The sequence below is a fragment of the Euwallacea fornicatus genome, chromosome 16 (genome assembly GCF_040115645.1).
Source record: "Euwallacea fornicatus isolate EFF26 chromosome 16, ASM4011564v1, whole genome shotgun sequence".
Classification (NCBI taxonomy): domain Eukaryota; kingdom Metazoa; phylum Arthropoda; class Insecta; order Coleoptera; family Curculionidae; genus Euwallacea; species Euwallacea fornicatus.
This window is the reverse complement of record NC_089556.1, coordinates 3,944,634-3,960,207: the sequence shown is the minus strand read 5'-3', so window position 1 is coordinate 3,960,207 and position 15,574 is coordinate 3,944,634. Positions and strand designations below refer to the sequence as shown.

The following is a 15,574-nucleotide window of genomic DNA, read 5'->3' as shown; positions in this document are numbered from 1 at the left end:
TATACTTGTATACTCAACATACACCACTTTACATTTAAAAATACCTAAAGTGAGTCGGTTGGAATTAACAGTTTGTCGAAAATTTCAATTTTAAATATGTTTAATTTGTTGTTGATTGTGGTTATGATATTTTATAAAATTTAAATTATATTTATTAAAATTCATGAAAATATTTAAAGTTATTTAAAATAAATTTAAGATTGAGACTAAACTAATACATTTCTTAGCTTATAAGCACTGTGTGTTACCTTCAAACTTCTAATATGAGTGAGTTCATAGTTATACAAGGTGAGGAAATTGAATCACAGAATTTCTTTTCATAACAAACTTTAACATGATTTAAAATTACGTTCCTTTTGTTCGTTCAGTTGGCCAATGTGGAAATCAAATTGGCTCCAGTTTATGGCCGAAAATACTACAAGAATATGAAGTATCACTTGATCAAAGTAAGAGAGCTCAAATTAAAACCACCCCAGTCCAGGACTCTTTTAACTCATTTTTCCATGTTCCAAATTCTCATCATGATCATGCTTTCCTCAATCTTCAAGAACTTGTGAATAATAAAATCAAGGCACGAGCTATTTGTATAGATATGGAGGAAAGGGTTGTAGCAAGATATAAAACTGGGACTTACAGAGGGTTATTTGATGACAAATATTTGGTGACAAATTTTCCAGGATCAGGCAATAATTGGGCTGAGGGTATGCATACATAAGCAAGGCAAAGAAGTATTATGTTAATGTCACGACTTTTCAAGGTTTTTGTGAACATGGCCCTCAGTTCCAAGGCAAAATATCAAACTGTTTGCGGCATTGCGTTGAGAGATGCGATAGTTTACATGGATTTTTAATGCTGTTTTCTACAGGAGGTGGAACTGGTTCAGGGCTGGGAACTTATGTATTAAGAATGTTAACTGAGTTTTATCCAAAAGTTGAAAGGTATAAAAAAAATTGTAAAGTTACAATTACTATTAACATATTGAGCTATAAAAAGAGATTTTCTATTCCAGATTTGTGTCCAGTGTATATGCCACAGGAACTGAAGATGTCATAACAAGCCCTTACAACAATGCTCTTGCCACACAACAATTGCTAGAAAATGCTACTTGTGTATTTCCAGTTGAAAATAGATGTCTTTTAGATATAGCGCTAAAGAAACTTAAAACTGATTCAAAATATGAGGGCCAATTTCATCCCACTGATGGAATGAATAGCAGTGTTGTTGATATGTTATTGCATCTAACCAGGTAAGTGTTTCAGTAATTAAAATTTAAGAAAGGCTAAAACACTATCTTTTAGTGGGTCTCGGTTTTCTGGTAACTTAAATTTTGATATGAATGAAATTAACACCAACATGGTGCCATTTCCCAAAGTAAACTTTCTAACCAGCGGTTTTAATCACGTTTTAACTTGTAATGGAAAAGCAGTTAGGTGAGTCGGTAACTAATATTTGCTCTTTATCAAATAAGTAAATAATTTTAGTAAACGTCTTAAAGAAGAATTGTTCCTGGCATCTTGCCATAGGTCGAATCAATTAATTAGAATTGACCCTTTAAGTAAGTAAAGTAAGTTATAAAAAGTTGATGGTTACTCATTGATCAATATCTGTGATTAAAATTTCCTAGTTTGAACAAAAAAATGACATATATTTATTTATGCAAAGATATAATAAAAAGATAACATAACAAATAAAGCATCTGCTTCGCCTGAAATGCAAAATTTGCTCAGTGTGTAACCCCTAAGAAAAAGCAGGTTTTTTCTAGTAGTAAAGAAGTTCAATCTCAGGTCCTTCCTCTCTGCTGCTGGCTTCAACTTTATTGGGAAGGGGTGATTATACGATTTCCGATCTTCAGCGGCATGTTACCAAATTACAGACTAAAGCCAAATTTACTCCTTGGTCGCAAAAGTCAGTCAAATTTGGTTTATGTAATGTGCCTCCCAGTGGCGAGAAAGCAATTCTATTTTCTTTGTTTAATACTACTGGTATGGGAGATTTATTTAAACGAATTCATTCTCAATATTGCAGCCTTTACAGAAAACAGGTGAGGGTTTAATCATACAGAAAAATTTTAGTACAATCGGATGGTTTTAGGCTCATATACATCACTATTGTAAAGTCCAGAACTTTGATTTGAATTTTTTTGAAGAGTGCAAAGAGAGTTTGGAATGTGCCGTGGAGAAGTATAAAGAGTTAGAAAATATTAAACCGATGAACGTTCCACGATTGAAACCTTTTTAATAATATACTATTCTATATTGAGAATATTGAGATCCTTAAACAAACTTATACAGACACATAAACATCAAAAAGACAAAACAATCCTACTTATTTAAAGTTGTAAACTCAAATACGTCAAAAGGTGTGTCCCTGCTGATGTGATAAATCACAGCCATAACTACAATGCAAACTGTAGGTAAAATAATGTAAATAAAATAATTAGAAGTAAACGATGATGAGTCTGAATCAGATCGTCATCTTTCATCAGTATGTTGTGATTCTTGATTTGTCCGTTCCTGTGGGCTAATATGAGATTCATCAGTCTTGTATTTTCGATTTTTATTATGGGGTCTGGCAGTGTTATGTATTCCTGGTTCTCCGTGCAAACCTGATTGAGTGTCTTTGTCGCCGTCCTTGGCAAAAGAATTGTTATTCAAACTGAGAAGATTTTACTTGAAGGCGCACGCACAATTCTGACATTCGGCGATTCCAGAATAGCAAACAATCAGCGGAACGCTTATGTTGAACTCATCTATTTGGCCCATCTATACTATTAGATGTTTGCAAAATGTTCGTTATTCGGGATCTACCAAATGCCGCATATGTGGGCGCACCTTTACAACCAAATAAAAATTATAAGTTTTCACCCCCCTTATGGCACATACTTACGCTTTCTTCGCTTTGCTTGTACATTCTGTAGCTGACCATGGAGTCCCTCACTAACTTGTACAAAGAGTAGTAATTGAAGAAGCACATGATCGCCAAAGCCGCAATTCTGTACCAATAAATTGCACAAAACACATTGTACAGTTGATAGAGAATTACTATGATTTGAAAACCTGCAGCCATGCTTAGGGGATATGATGGCAAGATGAAGAGTTGCTATATTTATTGTAAGTTAGTAAATGATGCAAATAATGCACAAAAGAACGTACATGTCCCCATGTAAGAGTTGTGTCCCCAGGAATAATACAGTTGCAATCACCCATGGCTCTCCACATAGACTTATTGTATTTAACTAAGGCACCCCCAGGCCAGAGAACATCATCTCTCCACTCATGAACCACTACAATATAATGAAGTTAAAAAAAAAAATCATTAAATGTTTAATTTATTGAACCTAGGGCAACATTCCATTCATTGTCTACTTTTTTCCAGGTACCGGAATGTAAAACTGCTCGATGTAAAGTGTCACAATATCTCAAAGGAATCATATGAGCAAATGAAAAGACCATGCTTCCCACAAAAATGAAAGCACCATGTTCAATATTCCACCATCGGTCATAGACCAACTCTTGCTAAAATTCTTTTATAATGAAGTACTAACAAATTGATTTAAATAAGATAATAATGATACCTGTGAAAAGCAGCAAGGGATAAAACTTCCATAATAAGCATTCATAGCAGCAGTGAAGAAAACCTGTCTTAATCTATCTAAGAAGTTAGACTTTAGGTGCTCACACTCCTTACGAATTTCTGCTGGATTTGAAGAGCATGCATGTATAGGAGGTATCCCATTTGAGCACCAATTTGATATTTCAAAAAATGGCTGTATTTTAAAGCCAAAAATTGGAATATATAATGTGATACTAAAATAAATCTTTTGAAGTATTTGGTTGAAAGAGTAAAGTATTAACTTCTTACGGATAGAGCAGGTAAACTATGTCCATTTTTCCTCTGTTTCCCAAAACTATCATTGCAAGGGTTCCTACTACGGTAGCATAAAACATCAGTAATGTTGATCTAAAGATCAAAGCATTAAAGAAAATTGTACTAATTTAATGAAATATTACCTGGAGAAGCAGCTGAGGTCTTCCTGTGTCTTATTAGAATAGACCCTTGAGATCAGTTTACATCCTCCCTGATAATACAGTCGTCTCAAAAAAATCACCACAATTAAAACAACTAAATTTGGATCTATGAGGTAAAAATTCTGAAATAGTTGGAACAGTTTGGTAACAGTGTTTGAATATGGGACTATAAATTACCATTGTAGTTTTAGTGTAACTTGTTGGCAACCACCATACTGAACGGTAGAGATACAAGAATTGCAATCCTGCTCCTATCGTGGCATACACAACCATAAGAAAATCAAAAAAGAGATCACTGTCCATCGGAGAATTTGGAAAAGGAAAATGTTTGGGTAAATTTGGCGGCTCTAAAGTGGGTATGAGTGGAATTCCTCGAGAGGCACTTCCAGGATCAATGTGAGATGATGCTCGGCCTGTTCGTGAGAGCCTTCGTCCTGCTGAAGGCATTTTGAGAGTTTTACTTTCAGGTTTATTTGAAAAATTGTGAGATTTTAACAGATTTTTAACGAGAATACCTTAATGTGAAACACAAAGTCTAAAATTACATAACCTGCATAAAATTCAATGTCAAACGCTTCATTCTATATCGATCCTTGTTTGACGAATCTATGAGAAAGTTAAGGCAACGTTACTCATCTCAGTGCTAACGTATTTTCTCTGTTTAGTTACAAGAATCAACAATTGTCTGTAACCATTATTTCTTCTACACATAAAAGATTCAGAAAATAAGCATATTAATCTACTCTTCAGATGTAAGTTTCATATTAAAATTTGATACAAGCAAAAATAGTTTTATATTAATATATTCCTTATGAATATATAAAGAGTAATATTGTGGGAAAAACGTATTCATGTAATAAATGATCACAAGCCTAATTAGAATCACTGTTGCTTGATTCATAATCTCCAACTAAAGAAGTCCATTTGGGTTTACTTATTTCAGAACCTTCAGCATCGGGTCCACCTTTTCTCTTAATTGCTCCCGTGTTTTTATTTGATTCAAATTTTATTTCACTTGATATTGGAACTTTTTGAGGAATTTCTTCTCTCTGAACACTTCCAGATCCTTCTAAATCCTTGGCGTTTTTTACAGGATGGGTTAAACTGCTACTGTCCTTTCTTACAATTCCTAATTTGAGTTTTGTCCCATTTAATAATTTAACTGCTGTTTCTTCTTTTTTTCTATTAAAATTACTTGTAGGTAATGAACTTTGCAGCAGTAAATTTTTACGTTTAAACTCAGAATTTTCTTCACCACTTCTCATTGGTTTCATTGACAATAACTTTGCCAATTTTTTGTCTTCATCCCGCTCCTCCAGTAATGGTATTTCTAGATTTGATTTTTTCAAGAGTGCTACATTAATATTTGTCAGTTTTTTTATTTCGTAATTTTGCTTCTAAAATAATTTTTATTGATGGAAGTATTAGAGGGTAAATGATATAAAAAGTTACCCTAAATTCTGCCCTAAGTTTTTGGTTGGCACTATAACAGTCAGCCCACTCATCTTCATTTCTATTAAACAGCTTGACCAATCTGGGTTTTGCTGTTTCCATAGTGGTTTTGTCCTCAACTCCATGTTCCAGTTTATACATTTGGTCATCAAATAGTCTTTTTTGAACTTCTTTCGTTTCAGGTACCACCTGCCCATTTTGTGTAGGATCCCAACGGTTCTCTTGTCTTCGAGCGCCAGATATTATTATATAGTCAAAATTCTAGGCACATAAAAAAATTATCATGTAACTATTGCTCTACCCTGTTAATTGAAGAGTGCATGGTTGGAAGAATTGAAATCAGTTGATAATGTTTAATTTTAATCATGATTAAAATCAAAATTGTCTTCTAATCATTTAATTATCAATAAAAAAAGGTTTATTAATAGAAAACATTGATTTTAACCTTTTACATATTCTCATAGAAATACTAATCCATGCAATATTACTCTGTGATATGTGCTTTTCAATTAAACTGGCAATGCCATACTGTACCACATTCAATACTTACTGCTGGATCAGCTCGAATAACAAAATGATTATCGCACAAGTGACATTTCATCTTAAACTCGTATACTGGAGTGGTATAATACATGCCAACTTTAGTTTTTTCTGAATTGTACCTCACTCCCATTCCGATATGATTCTTACAGCCATCACACCATATATTATATGGCATTTCAAAACGAATAATTATAATGCCCTTGTCGATTTTCCGGGCTCTTTCCCTAAGGGCATGGGTACCCAAGAACTTGTTGAGCCCCCCGAACTTTGGGTCATAATCCGGGGGGTAGTATTTGTTGGTTCCTTTACGTTCACCCATGGTGAGGTGCCTCGGTTGTTAGGGGAGTATTTATTGGTAAGAAAATTGAATAAAGAAATATGAAGAAAAGTTAGAAATTGCAAAAATATGTATTGTTAAAACTTTCAAATAAACCCCAATAAAAGAATAGATTTTGAGGTTAAAGTAAATGTTTTGCTTTGACATTAAAAAGTATAGCGAAATATTTGTTAACACATGCCACGTACGTCATTGAGATTACTTTCACTGAACTTCATTAATTGGTTATATCCTTAAGATCTTTCTTTTACGCCAGGTAATCTCAAATAAATGCATATAATAAAATTTTGTTACGGTGAGTGTTTTCCAGAAAATATCTGAATTTTCCATATTATTTGTTTAAACATAGAAATGAAATCATATCAACATTTCTACTTACTAAAATTGTTTTTCAGTTGAAATGTTACAAATCTAGGTACTGTGAGTCAGTTTTTGATTTTTTAGTAGTGATGTCTACAAGGTTTGTTTTTTATATTTTGGATTGAATTTCCGGTCCACTTTAAGGCTGTGTATCTGAGTGACATCATCTTGATTCCTCTAGGGATTTTTACAATTCATATTGGGTGTATTTTTAGTTGCCTACTTCTTCCAGTTTTCCTTCCAACTTCAAAATTGGTGGCGGGATATTTTCAGGCAGTGAAAGCAAGCGCATTGAAATTCGTGTCCCCTCCTATTACTTCTTCATGCAATCGGTTTTCCGCTGGTTTGTGAGTGCCGTCGATCGAAGGAAGGCGTTAATTTCGTTTCTTGTGTGTGCCCCGTATCTTTTAAAATTAGTGATTTCATTCTGTATATACGCAATTCGTTGTCATAACGCGACAGCCTTAAACTACCTTCTTCACCAAAAACCTGTATCTTTTGAAAATCTTGTAGCTCCCTCCTTCTGTCGATTTTCCATGTTTTCTTCTGCGTTGTCATAGCAACTGGGATTTGTTTTGGTCAATTAATTGGTAAGTAGAAGGATTAGTTGAATTAACATTATGGTAATTGTAATTGTGAGTCATGTAGGATAAAATTTAGTATTTAGTTAATCATGCTTGAGCTTTCTGCGAATCTACGGAATTCAATAATCGTATGATTAATACCATTTTGAGCAATGGGAAATCAACTCATCAGGTTAAGGGGAGACTTCAAGTGTCCAATGTGTTTATCCATAAGTGTTGTATAGGATTTCCTCTGTAGGAGCTATGACTTTGATCCACCCATCATGCCAATTAAACCAGCAAAAACAGACTCATTTAATGTAAATTACAACACTTTCCAGACTGATTTACATTGACCTTAAACATTTCTAACTTGCTGAATAAGTAAAAGATGAGATCACAATACATGTTCGCCTCTTCAGTTTTGAGAGGCGTTATATGCTTGCCCCCGTGCCTGTGACCTCTAAAGGAATGTGATATTCTACCAGGTTTAAATATTTCTCATATGGACCTACCTTGTACAAGACACGAAACAACCGTACCGGCGACGGTTATTGGCTTGTACAGGGTGTATCTCCGCTAATTGCTGACCCCGATTCTTAATTTGTCATTTTGCTTTAGAATAGTATTTAGATAGATTTATTAACCGTCAAACTTTCTTCATAAACCCCTCAGAAAATACCGACCATCTGCCGAATACCAGACCAGGTGAAGGCAGTCTATGTAGTTCCTTTAACGGTTTCCGTTATTGGGTTTCTTATGTCGCGTGCCACACCAGGACCGGACCATATTCTTATTTCATGATCCTAAAATACGGACAACTTAACATTTCTTAAGCGAAAAGTCTCAGATCGAAGCTGTAAATGACTCTCTCAATGCTTTGTTATTCGCCGCAATTTAAACCCAATCAAGAGCACTTAATACTAATTTCGCCATTCAAGTTTGGACTAATAAATTTATTGACCTGAATAGGGGATCAGATTTGTTAAAACTGCTGACGTTACGACTGGGAAATTATATTTTCTATGGGGCACAAAAACCTATTACGACCTGATGTGTCCCGCGGGATCCTAATCCAACCTTTCTGGGTTGAAGACTGAATCCAATCGGTTTTATTATTATAGATGAACGTGTTTAGACTGGGAGTTCAACCTTTTCTGAGGAAAGGCAAAAATGTTGGTAGATGCACGATGATCCGGCCCTGACTTATCAACTGATGAAGCGCACTCGAAAACGCTAATGCAAGGGGATTTGAAAAAAAATATATAGGTGCATGCAAATAAACATGAAGCAATAATAGCATTGCATCATTATAGGTCATCGAATTTGCAAAACTTTTCGGCTATAATGCGCCTACACGTATTTTTAGCCTCCAATCTCGTTAACTGGTCTGCCGACTACCGGCAAAATACGCATGAGTTTGAAGGGCTTTGAAGCAATCGCGATATGGATTTTAACAAGATTAACCTTCGAGCTACCAAAGCGGAAATTTGCTTGTTTGATGCCGTGTCTAGTACCTACTGCAAATCCCATTAAAATTTGCGTTTAGTTATAAACGTCCGCCTTTTCGTGCTAATCACGCACAAAGGGGAAAAATTACCTGGATATATTAAGCATTGCAATAAGGGGGAAAATAGACACGTGTTTAGGGAAGGTAAATATTCCTGCCTCTAAGCGGAAATTTACATGCAAGCGTTTGACGAGTATTTTAATATTTAAGTGTAAAGTTTCTATGACAATGTGAAAAATGGGCCAAATTCGATGTTTGTATGAGAAATCTCGGACACTATAGAAGATGGACAAAAACTTGAAATGGCGAAATGATAATTTTAAAGTCAAAGTTTCACTTTTTTTATATTAGAATTACAGATTCATAATGTTTGCTATTATCATTCCTGGCCAATGAAATTCCGTGACAAATTGGTGAAGGTAAATGTTAAACAAATTTCAATGTTTACATAGGAAACCAGAGTAACTAACGCAGCATCATTGAAATCTGCCCAAAAAAGTGCCCTAATAATGTAACAATTATACTTATGTCACTAACTTAAAATCGATATTAGCCATTGTCGATAAACACTCGCCATTTAATTATTAATTAATTATATATCTTCTCTCTTGAAAACCAATTGCGCTGTAATTTTTTTATCACTCTACTAGACTGATCTTCAAAAAAGACAACGAGGGTGCTTTATACGTATTTCTTTATCTCCTATTATTACCGAGATCTCTTGTATAAGCAAAAATTGTGTTCACCAATATGTCCAGAATTTCCTTTGCCCAGGAATAATAATAATCCATTACGAAGCTGTAATCCTATTAAAAAAGAGAGTGAAACTGAATGAATTTGACTTTGAAATATCTCGTTTCGCATAGCCATTAAATCTTAAAACGGAAGTGTTTTAACGAACTTAGTCGTTAATTACGTGGTTTTATTGTCTTACTACATTTTTTATAGTTTCTCTGCTGGTAGATGTAACACTGACATTTATAACTCTTTTTACCAGGTCATCTACACGCAAAACAGAAGGTCCAGAAATAGAATCTTCACTGCCATATCAACTAAAGCCCTTTTTAAGCAACATGTCGAGAATCGTGGAAGTGGAATGTTGGCTGGTTTACCAGTACGTCGCCACTGAATGTTCGAATTGTCTTTGTAAGTTTTCTTTTCATAAATATTTATGTAATTTCATGGCTGGAGGAGTTGAAGGAAGTAATTTAGCAGCGAATACCGCGCCAGTAAAAATACGTAGATTATGGAATAAATTTTCGCATGAAAAACACGGAATATAAGCGTTGAAGTGCAACGAAATTTATGCGGAATTTCAATGGGCAAACGGGCACGCTGAGGAATTTGTTTCTTGCAAATAGGGTGTTTTTACGAAGAGTTAAGATCGGCTTGGCAAACAGCTCTTTATTGGGGTGAAAAAATTTCCGATGTACCAGTTCTCCCTGAAAGACTGCCCATCATTTTTTTCATATATTATTTATTTAGGTGGTTCATTTTATTTATTTTAATTTTTAGAATTTTGTTTGCTTATCGGAGTGCACTCGTCGTTTTTTCCTGTAACTTTCCAGAATCACAGAATTTTCAATGAAGCAACCTGGTGAGTTTTTATTTATTTATATATCAATTTATTTGTTTGTATAATTCACGCGTATTGACATCTTTTATTTTTCTCAATATTTGGTAAATCAAATGAAATTTTGCAACATAATTTTTGAATATTTTCTTACAACTAAACCTAACAATTTTTGTTTGTCTTAGTTTACTATCAGGGTATCAGGATTGCCTAGGAGGGTTACAAAAGGATATTTTCAGGTCAACTTGCCATCAAAAGTAGGTCGCATTTCTTTTAGTTTACTATTAACAGGGGGATAATAATTACAAAAAGAGCACAATTGATTTATAGTTGAATATTGCATTTCTAATAATGCTCGTTATCACTTTTTTCTGATGGGTAATTAATCTATTATTGATTAATTAGTGCTTAATACCTATATTTCCGCCTGCAACTTTTTTTTTTATTTTGTGTTCCCAGTATATGTGATTTTAATATGTTGTGTCTCCAGTAGTTGCTTCCCCTGGTTTAGTCTTTGCGTTACTAATTTGCTCTTTATTTTTCCTCTTGCCGTTAAGAGAACCCTTTAAATACCCCCCTCCTCCCCGTTTCTGTCCTATATCCTTTCGTGTTACACAAGCAGCACCATTCAGTATGCCTGAATCCCCCTTATTTGCGTCCTTCATTCTACACTTGTAGCAAGACAACACCCAACATTTAAAGCACCTCTTTTTCAGAATTTTCCTTTCCTTGTTACACCTCACATAGCCTATTCTTATGTATGTATGTATGTATCCATCAGAAGTGCTGTTGCTGTTTCTGCGTCCATGGTTAATGTTTCAGCCTGTGTATCAACCTGAACTAACCTGGTTGACTAGAAACTTTTCAGTTTGGTGACACTTTATGAGATCACGTCGTGTATCGAATTTGGTTTGAGACGCTTTAACTGTTCGGCAGTAAAAAAATTAAAACAATATTTTTTTCAACGTTTGACGACCTTGTGATTTAGGAATGAAGCAGATTAGGGCTTGTGTGTACAAGAACAACCACCTTAAAATTCCTTTTTCTAGCCATCCCTGAAACCCTGACCATAAAACCTGAGACGCTCTGTACAACAAAGATATCTCCGCACAGTTGGGTCGGTCTCATCCGGAAATTACTGCACAACGCCTCCACATAAACGCATATTTGTGGTTTTTAAAATAAATATTTATTTTCAGTAACACTCTATCCATTTAAATTTTAAAACTTGGCTAGACATGTTGTGCTACTTGACCTATTAGTCATTTAAAGACATTGACTAGCTAAATATCGCAGGATAACATACATCATAATCTTATCGTGTAATGTAAAGGCCACTAGCAGGTGGTGATAGTATTATTTGTATTGTTTTTGAATCATCAAGAATTTCATGGTTTGGTCACATTTGAGTTTACTTACTAGGGTATTTTGCAGTCATGACGGAAAGCACGTTTAAAGCCCGAGACATAGGACTCAGAGCTCAGAAGAAAATACTGAGCCGGATGGCGGGTAAGAATATCGCCAAAGTTTTCATTGACGACGTCACCTCCTCGCTTTTGGATAATTTATATCGGCTGGCCAAGCAATACGTAAGTACTTAACGAAGTTTGCTTCCAAACATAAACGATCTAACGAGATAATATCTTCAGTCGAATAACAAAAAAGAAGCCGAAAAACTAATTAAAAACATCATCAAAGTGGTAATTAAACTAGGAGTATTGCACAGAAACAACCTGCTCACTGAGGAGGATATGAAACTTGCCGAAAAATTCAAAAACAAATTCCGAATGGCTGGTAAGACTTACGTCACACTTTCAACTTAAACACCAACATAAGAATCTTATCAATAGGAATGACGATAATTTCCTTCTACGAAGTAGACTTTAGCTACGACCGCAATTATCTGGTCAAAGCCTTATCCGACTCCCAAAGAATTCTGCAATCGATCATCAGCAAACATCTGACCGATAAGTCTCTAAACAGGGTCGAAAGTGTCTTTGCATTTTTCACCAATGAAAATTTTTTGGATTCGATTTTTAAGAGGAACAGCGAGTACAGAGAGGCGCTGGGGAGGGTCGTGAGTGACCTCAATAAGGCGATTGACAATGGCGATCTATGAAGGGGTATTTTGTGATTTGTGGGTGTTTAAATTGATATAAAGATCTGTACAAGATTGGTAGATGCCTACTGTGTAGGACGACAAGAAGTATATCCATGGAGGTGGTTTTGGGGATTTTTAGAGGGTTTTTCAGGTTCTAGTTGGACAGTGATATAAAATTAATGTGTCATGATGTCCATCTTATTCAAGAAAGAAGTGTGAATATGTTGGCGAACGATGCCAACGTTTTATAATTTATTAAGAGATGCAGTTTTGAATAACTGTATTTCTTATTTTCCGGCCTTATCGTCTATTAGGCCTTTTCCTCGATAAAATTTATATTAATATATTCTCCCTTACATACAGGGTAATATCATTTAAACGTCCTCAAAATCAACAATAATTGGAGCATATTCTTATATGAACGCTTTACGTTAAACCCACATGAATATCACAACATTCCATTTTCGCCTCATGGTATAAAAATCTGGTGTACAAACCTTCGATTCTGTAATAGCTTTTGTGTGATCATTTAAATATATCTACTATATTAATAATTAGGAAGTCTGTTCTATTTAGTCATATTATTATTTATATTCACCAAAAATTATGTTTTATACAAGTTATAGGATTTTGGATAGTTTTCTAGTCTCGTGTTTTATGTCTTTTATTAGCAAATGTCCCCATTGTAAAAATGGGAAGCATATTAGTAGGTACTCTTTGATGGAACTAGTAGCAATAGAACGATGCACAGCACTAACCAATCTATCAATAAGCAAGCTATGTTTCTCTGAACCCTCTGCAGAATGATATTAAATGAACTTTAGGCACTACACTCGAAGAACATGCCAAGGGTTATACTCCTTTCGTTGTTCACTTTTGATGTCTACACTTTCCCTCGTTTATAGATATATTTTAGACTATTAGAATTGAAGACCTGGTGCTCAAAGTTCCAGGTTTATCAGTTATGTCCAAAAAGACATACTGCTAAATGAGGTGTTCATTAAATCTTGCCCTAATGTCAATGAAGATCACGCTTAGAGGTGGAAAAATCTTGAGAACACCACGATTTTTCTAGCACCTTTATTGTGAAATTTTGGCAAAGGACCAAGTTAATATCTGTCCATTTTAAATTTCTATTCAAGTGGTCCCTCAACGCCTTATTCGTAACTTCCTATAAATGTGTTAATAACATATTTGGCACTCTCTGTGTATCTCCCAAAAAGGAACCAATTTAAAATAATCTATCTACATAACTGTGTATTTATAGGCAAACCGAATGTGGTTCTGGCCAAAATCAGGTACAAAAGATGTATTAGATGTATGTCAGAATAATGTTAGCTTTTGACGTTAATGTAATGTTATGTGGAGCAATACAAAGAAAAGACATTTTGCCGAGCAAAATGATTTTACATGTTTGATATTAGGCTTGTCCAAATGTGTAGGTATTACATGTTTTAAGTGTTGTAAAATCGAAGTAGTTCGAGCATAATGAGGACCAACAGAAACAAGGAGGACTCTGTAATGTATGATACTTTATAGAGTGCTTTTAATTCTTATGGCCGTTTAATTTTGAAAATGATAACATATCTCTTTGTTAGAAGATGGATATTTTTCAATAAAAAATATAAAAGCTAAATATTTTTGCACGTAAGTTTGTATAGAAAAAGATGCATCCATTTTAACGTAAATAAGAAAATTCTGTACGCAGGGTGGTATTTCAGTGTGGAAAAATATCATATTGCTTTTGGTACTCATGTTAGAGAACAAAGTTACATATAGAAATTGTAAAGTGACGAAAGGCGTATAACTAAATGATTTTTGAACATACAGTGACATAATTATCACTACAGTTTTTGTACTGTTGTTAAATATTTAGAAAAATCTTAAAATTCGAAGAAAATGATCGTACAAAATTGACAATAACTGTCAACCAATAAGAGATAAATTAAGATATTTGAGGCTTGAATTGGCAAAGACTCATTTTATTGCTTTAAAGCCTTGAACATCAATTACTACATACAGGGTAAAGTTCCTTGACGTGCCAACTTAATAAATTCTAAACTAATAGAAGTATATTTAACTTTTCATCAAATGGGAAGCCTCACCTCCAAATAGCCTATATTGTGGGATAGAAACAGTGTAAAAAACTAAAAACTCTTTACACTACACTAACATTCTCTGAATAATCCTTTATACCAAAACAAAATATTTAAGTCACACTTTTTTCGTCATCTTACTATGTTTACCAAAAGTGATAGAATATTTTTCCACAATAAAAGATCACCGTGTATTTATTAGTCTGCACATACTCGTATATATGCTTGCCACTTTGTTATGATTAATTATTAAAAAAATATATTAATTAAGTTTTTCTTAGATTATGTTAAACGTATACAGGGTGTTTTTTCTAAGAAAATCCATAGTCTGTTTATGTTGGACCTGTTTATGTTTTTATGTAGTACCTATTATAATTCAAACCAGTAAAAGTCCTGAGTTTAAGTTTCATCCGGATTATTAAAGAACCTTTTATCCCCTTTCGCCATTACTTGTTTGTATTTATTTATAGGCAAAATTGTGAGAATTTTCGAGGTAAACGTAATAATTTTTATGCAGCTTACAAGAAAAAAATGTTGACTTTCACAATGGAAAAATTAGATAACTGTGTTCCGTTTCCTGACATTTCAGGGGGGAATTTTTTACGGAAAATATCAGCCGGAAATTTCCATTGATTATTATAGCAAACCTACTAATTTTGGAAGGTATAATTGAATTATTATTTCAGCTACAATCAACGCTCCGAAATCAGTTTTATATTCCCCTTAAATACTAAGATAGAACTGTTATTCCAGGAATCTCTTAGATTGCAAAACTTGTAGGACAAATCTCTATCACTAATATCTTCTCAAATTTCGTAACAAATTCTTACTTAACACGATCCTAGTGAATTGTTTGTACAATAATTATACTCGTAGCAACTCTGTTCGTATCGTAGTTGAAAATACCGATCTGTTTCTTAAAACCAAGTGAACAAATTAATCGTTTTTCTGTTATTATAAAAATTAATGTAACAATAAAATACGATATGAACAATAATGATAATAGTTGGA

General features: G+C 34.1%; 4 protein-coding genes across 5 annotated transcripts; 2 read left to right on the top strand and 2 right to left on the bottom strand.

Moving 5' to 3' along the window:
- The first annotated feature begins 71 nt into the window (after positions 1-71).
- LOC136344232 (tubulin epsilon chain-like) lies at positions 72-2,447 on the top strand. Its single transcript, XM_066291478.1, has 8 exons — positions 72-288; positions 369-701; positions 758-938; positions 1,010-1,246; positions 1,299-1,430; positions 1,482-1,555; positions 1,785-2,041; positions 2,092-2,447. Exons 1-8 carry the CDS (start codon positions 264-266, stop codon positions 2,236-2,238), a joined length of 1,386 nt encoding a protein of 461 aa, XP_066147575.1. The 5' UTR covers positions 72-263; the 3' UTR covers positions 2,239-2,447.
- LOC136344231 (transmembrane protein 39A) lies at positions 2,232-4,599 on the bottom strand. The gene is made up of 8 exons (XM_066291477.1): positions 4,206-4,599; positions 4,011-4,150; positions 3,862-3,960; positions 3,575-3,806; positions 3,338-3,515; positions 3,153-3,283; positions 2,887-3,099; positions 2,232-2,630 (listed from the first exon to the last, which is right to left on the bottom strand). The coding sequence occupies exons 1-8, from the start codon at positions 4,473-4,475 to the stop codon at positions 2,472-2,474; spliced, it is 1,422 nt and encodes a 473-aa protein (XP_066147574.1). The 5' UTR covers positions 4,476-4,599; the 3' UTR covers positions 2,232-2,471.
- A 216-nt stretch (positions 4,600-4,815) lies between these two features.
- Positions 4,816-6,506, bottom strand: LOC136344234 (coiled-coil domain-containing protein 130 homolog). The gene is made up of 3 exons (XM_066291480.1): positions 6,031-6,506; positions 5,481-5,741; positions 4,816-5,425 (listed from the first exon to the last, which is right to left on the bottom strand). Exons 1-3 carry the CDS (start codon positions 6,340-6,342, stop codon positions 4,901-4,903), a joined length of 1,098 nt encoding a protein of 365 aa, XP_066147577.1. The 5' UTR covers positions 6,343-6,506; the 3' UTR covers positions 4,816-4,900.
- Positions 6,507-6,996: 490 nt separating this feature from the next.
- On the top strand, positions 6,997-14,953 carry sigmar (Tumor necrosis factor alpha-induced protein 8-like protein sigmar). Of its 2 annotated transcripts, none has more exons than XM_066291483.1 (5): positions 6,997-7,310; positions 9,791-9,939; positions 11,801-11,955; positions 12,016-12,160; positions 12,217-14,953. In XM_066291483.1, the coding sequence occupies exons 2-5, from the start codon at positions 9,867-9,869 to the stop codon at positions 12,483-12,485; spliced, it is 642 nt and encodes a 213-aa protein (XP_066147580.1). In that variant the 5' UTR covers positions 6,997-7,310; positions 9,791-9,866; the 3' UTR covers positions 12,486-14,953. The 2 variants fall into 2 exon arrangements, with proteins under 2 accessions (XP_066147580.1, XP_066147581.1); XM_066291484.1 differs by lacking the exon at positions 6,997-7,310 and adding an exon at positions 10,309-10,390 and having other exon boundaries at positions 9,801-9,939.
- Positions 14,954-15,574: the final 621 nt, after the last annotated feature.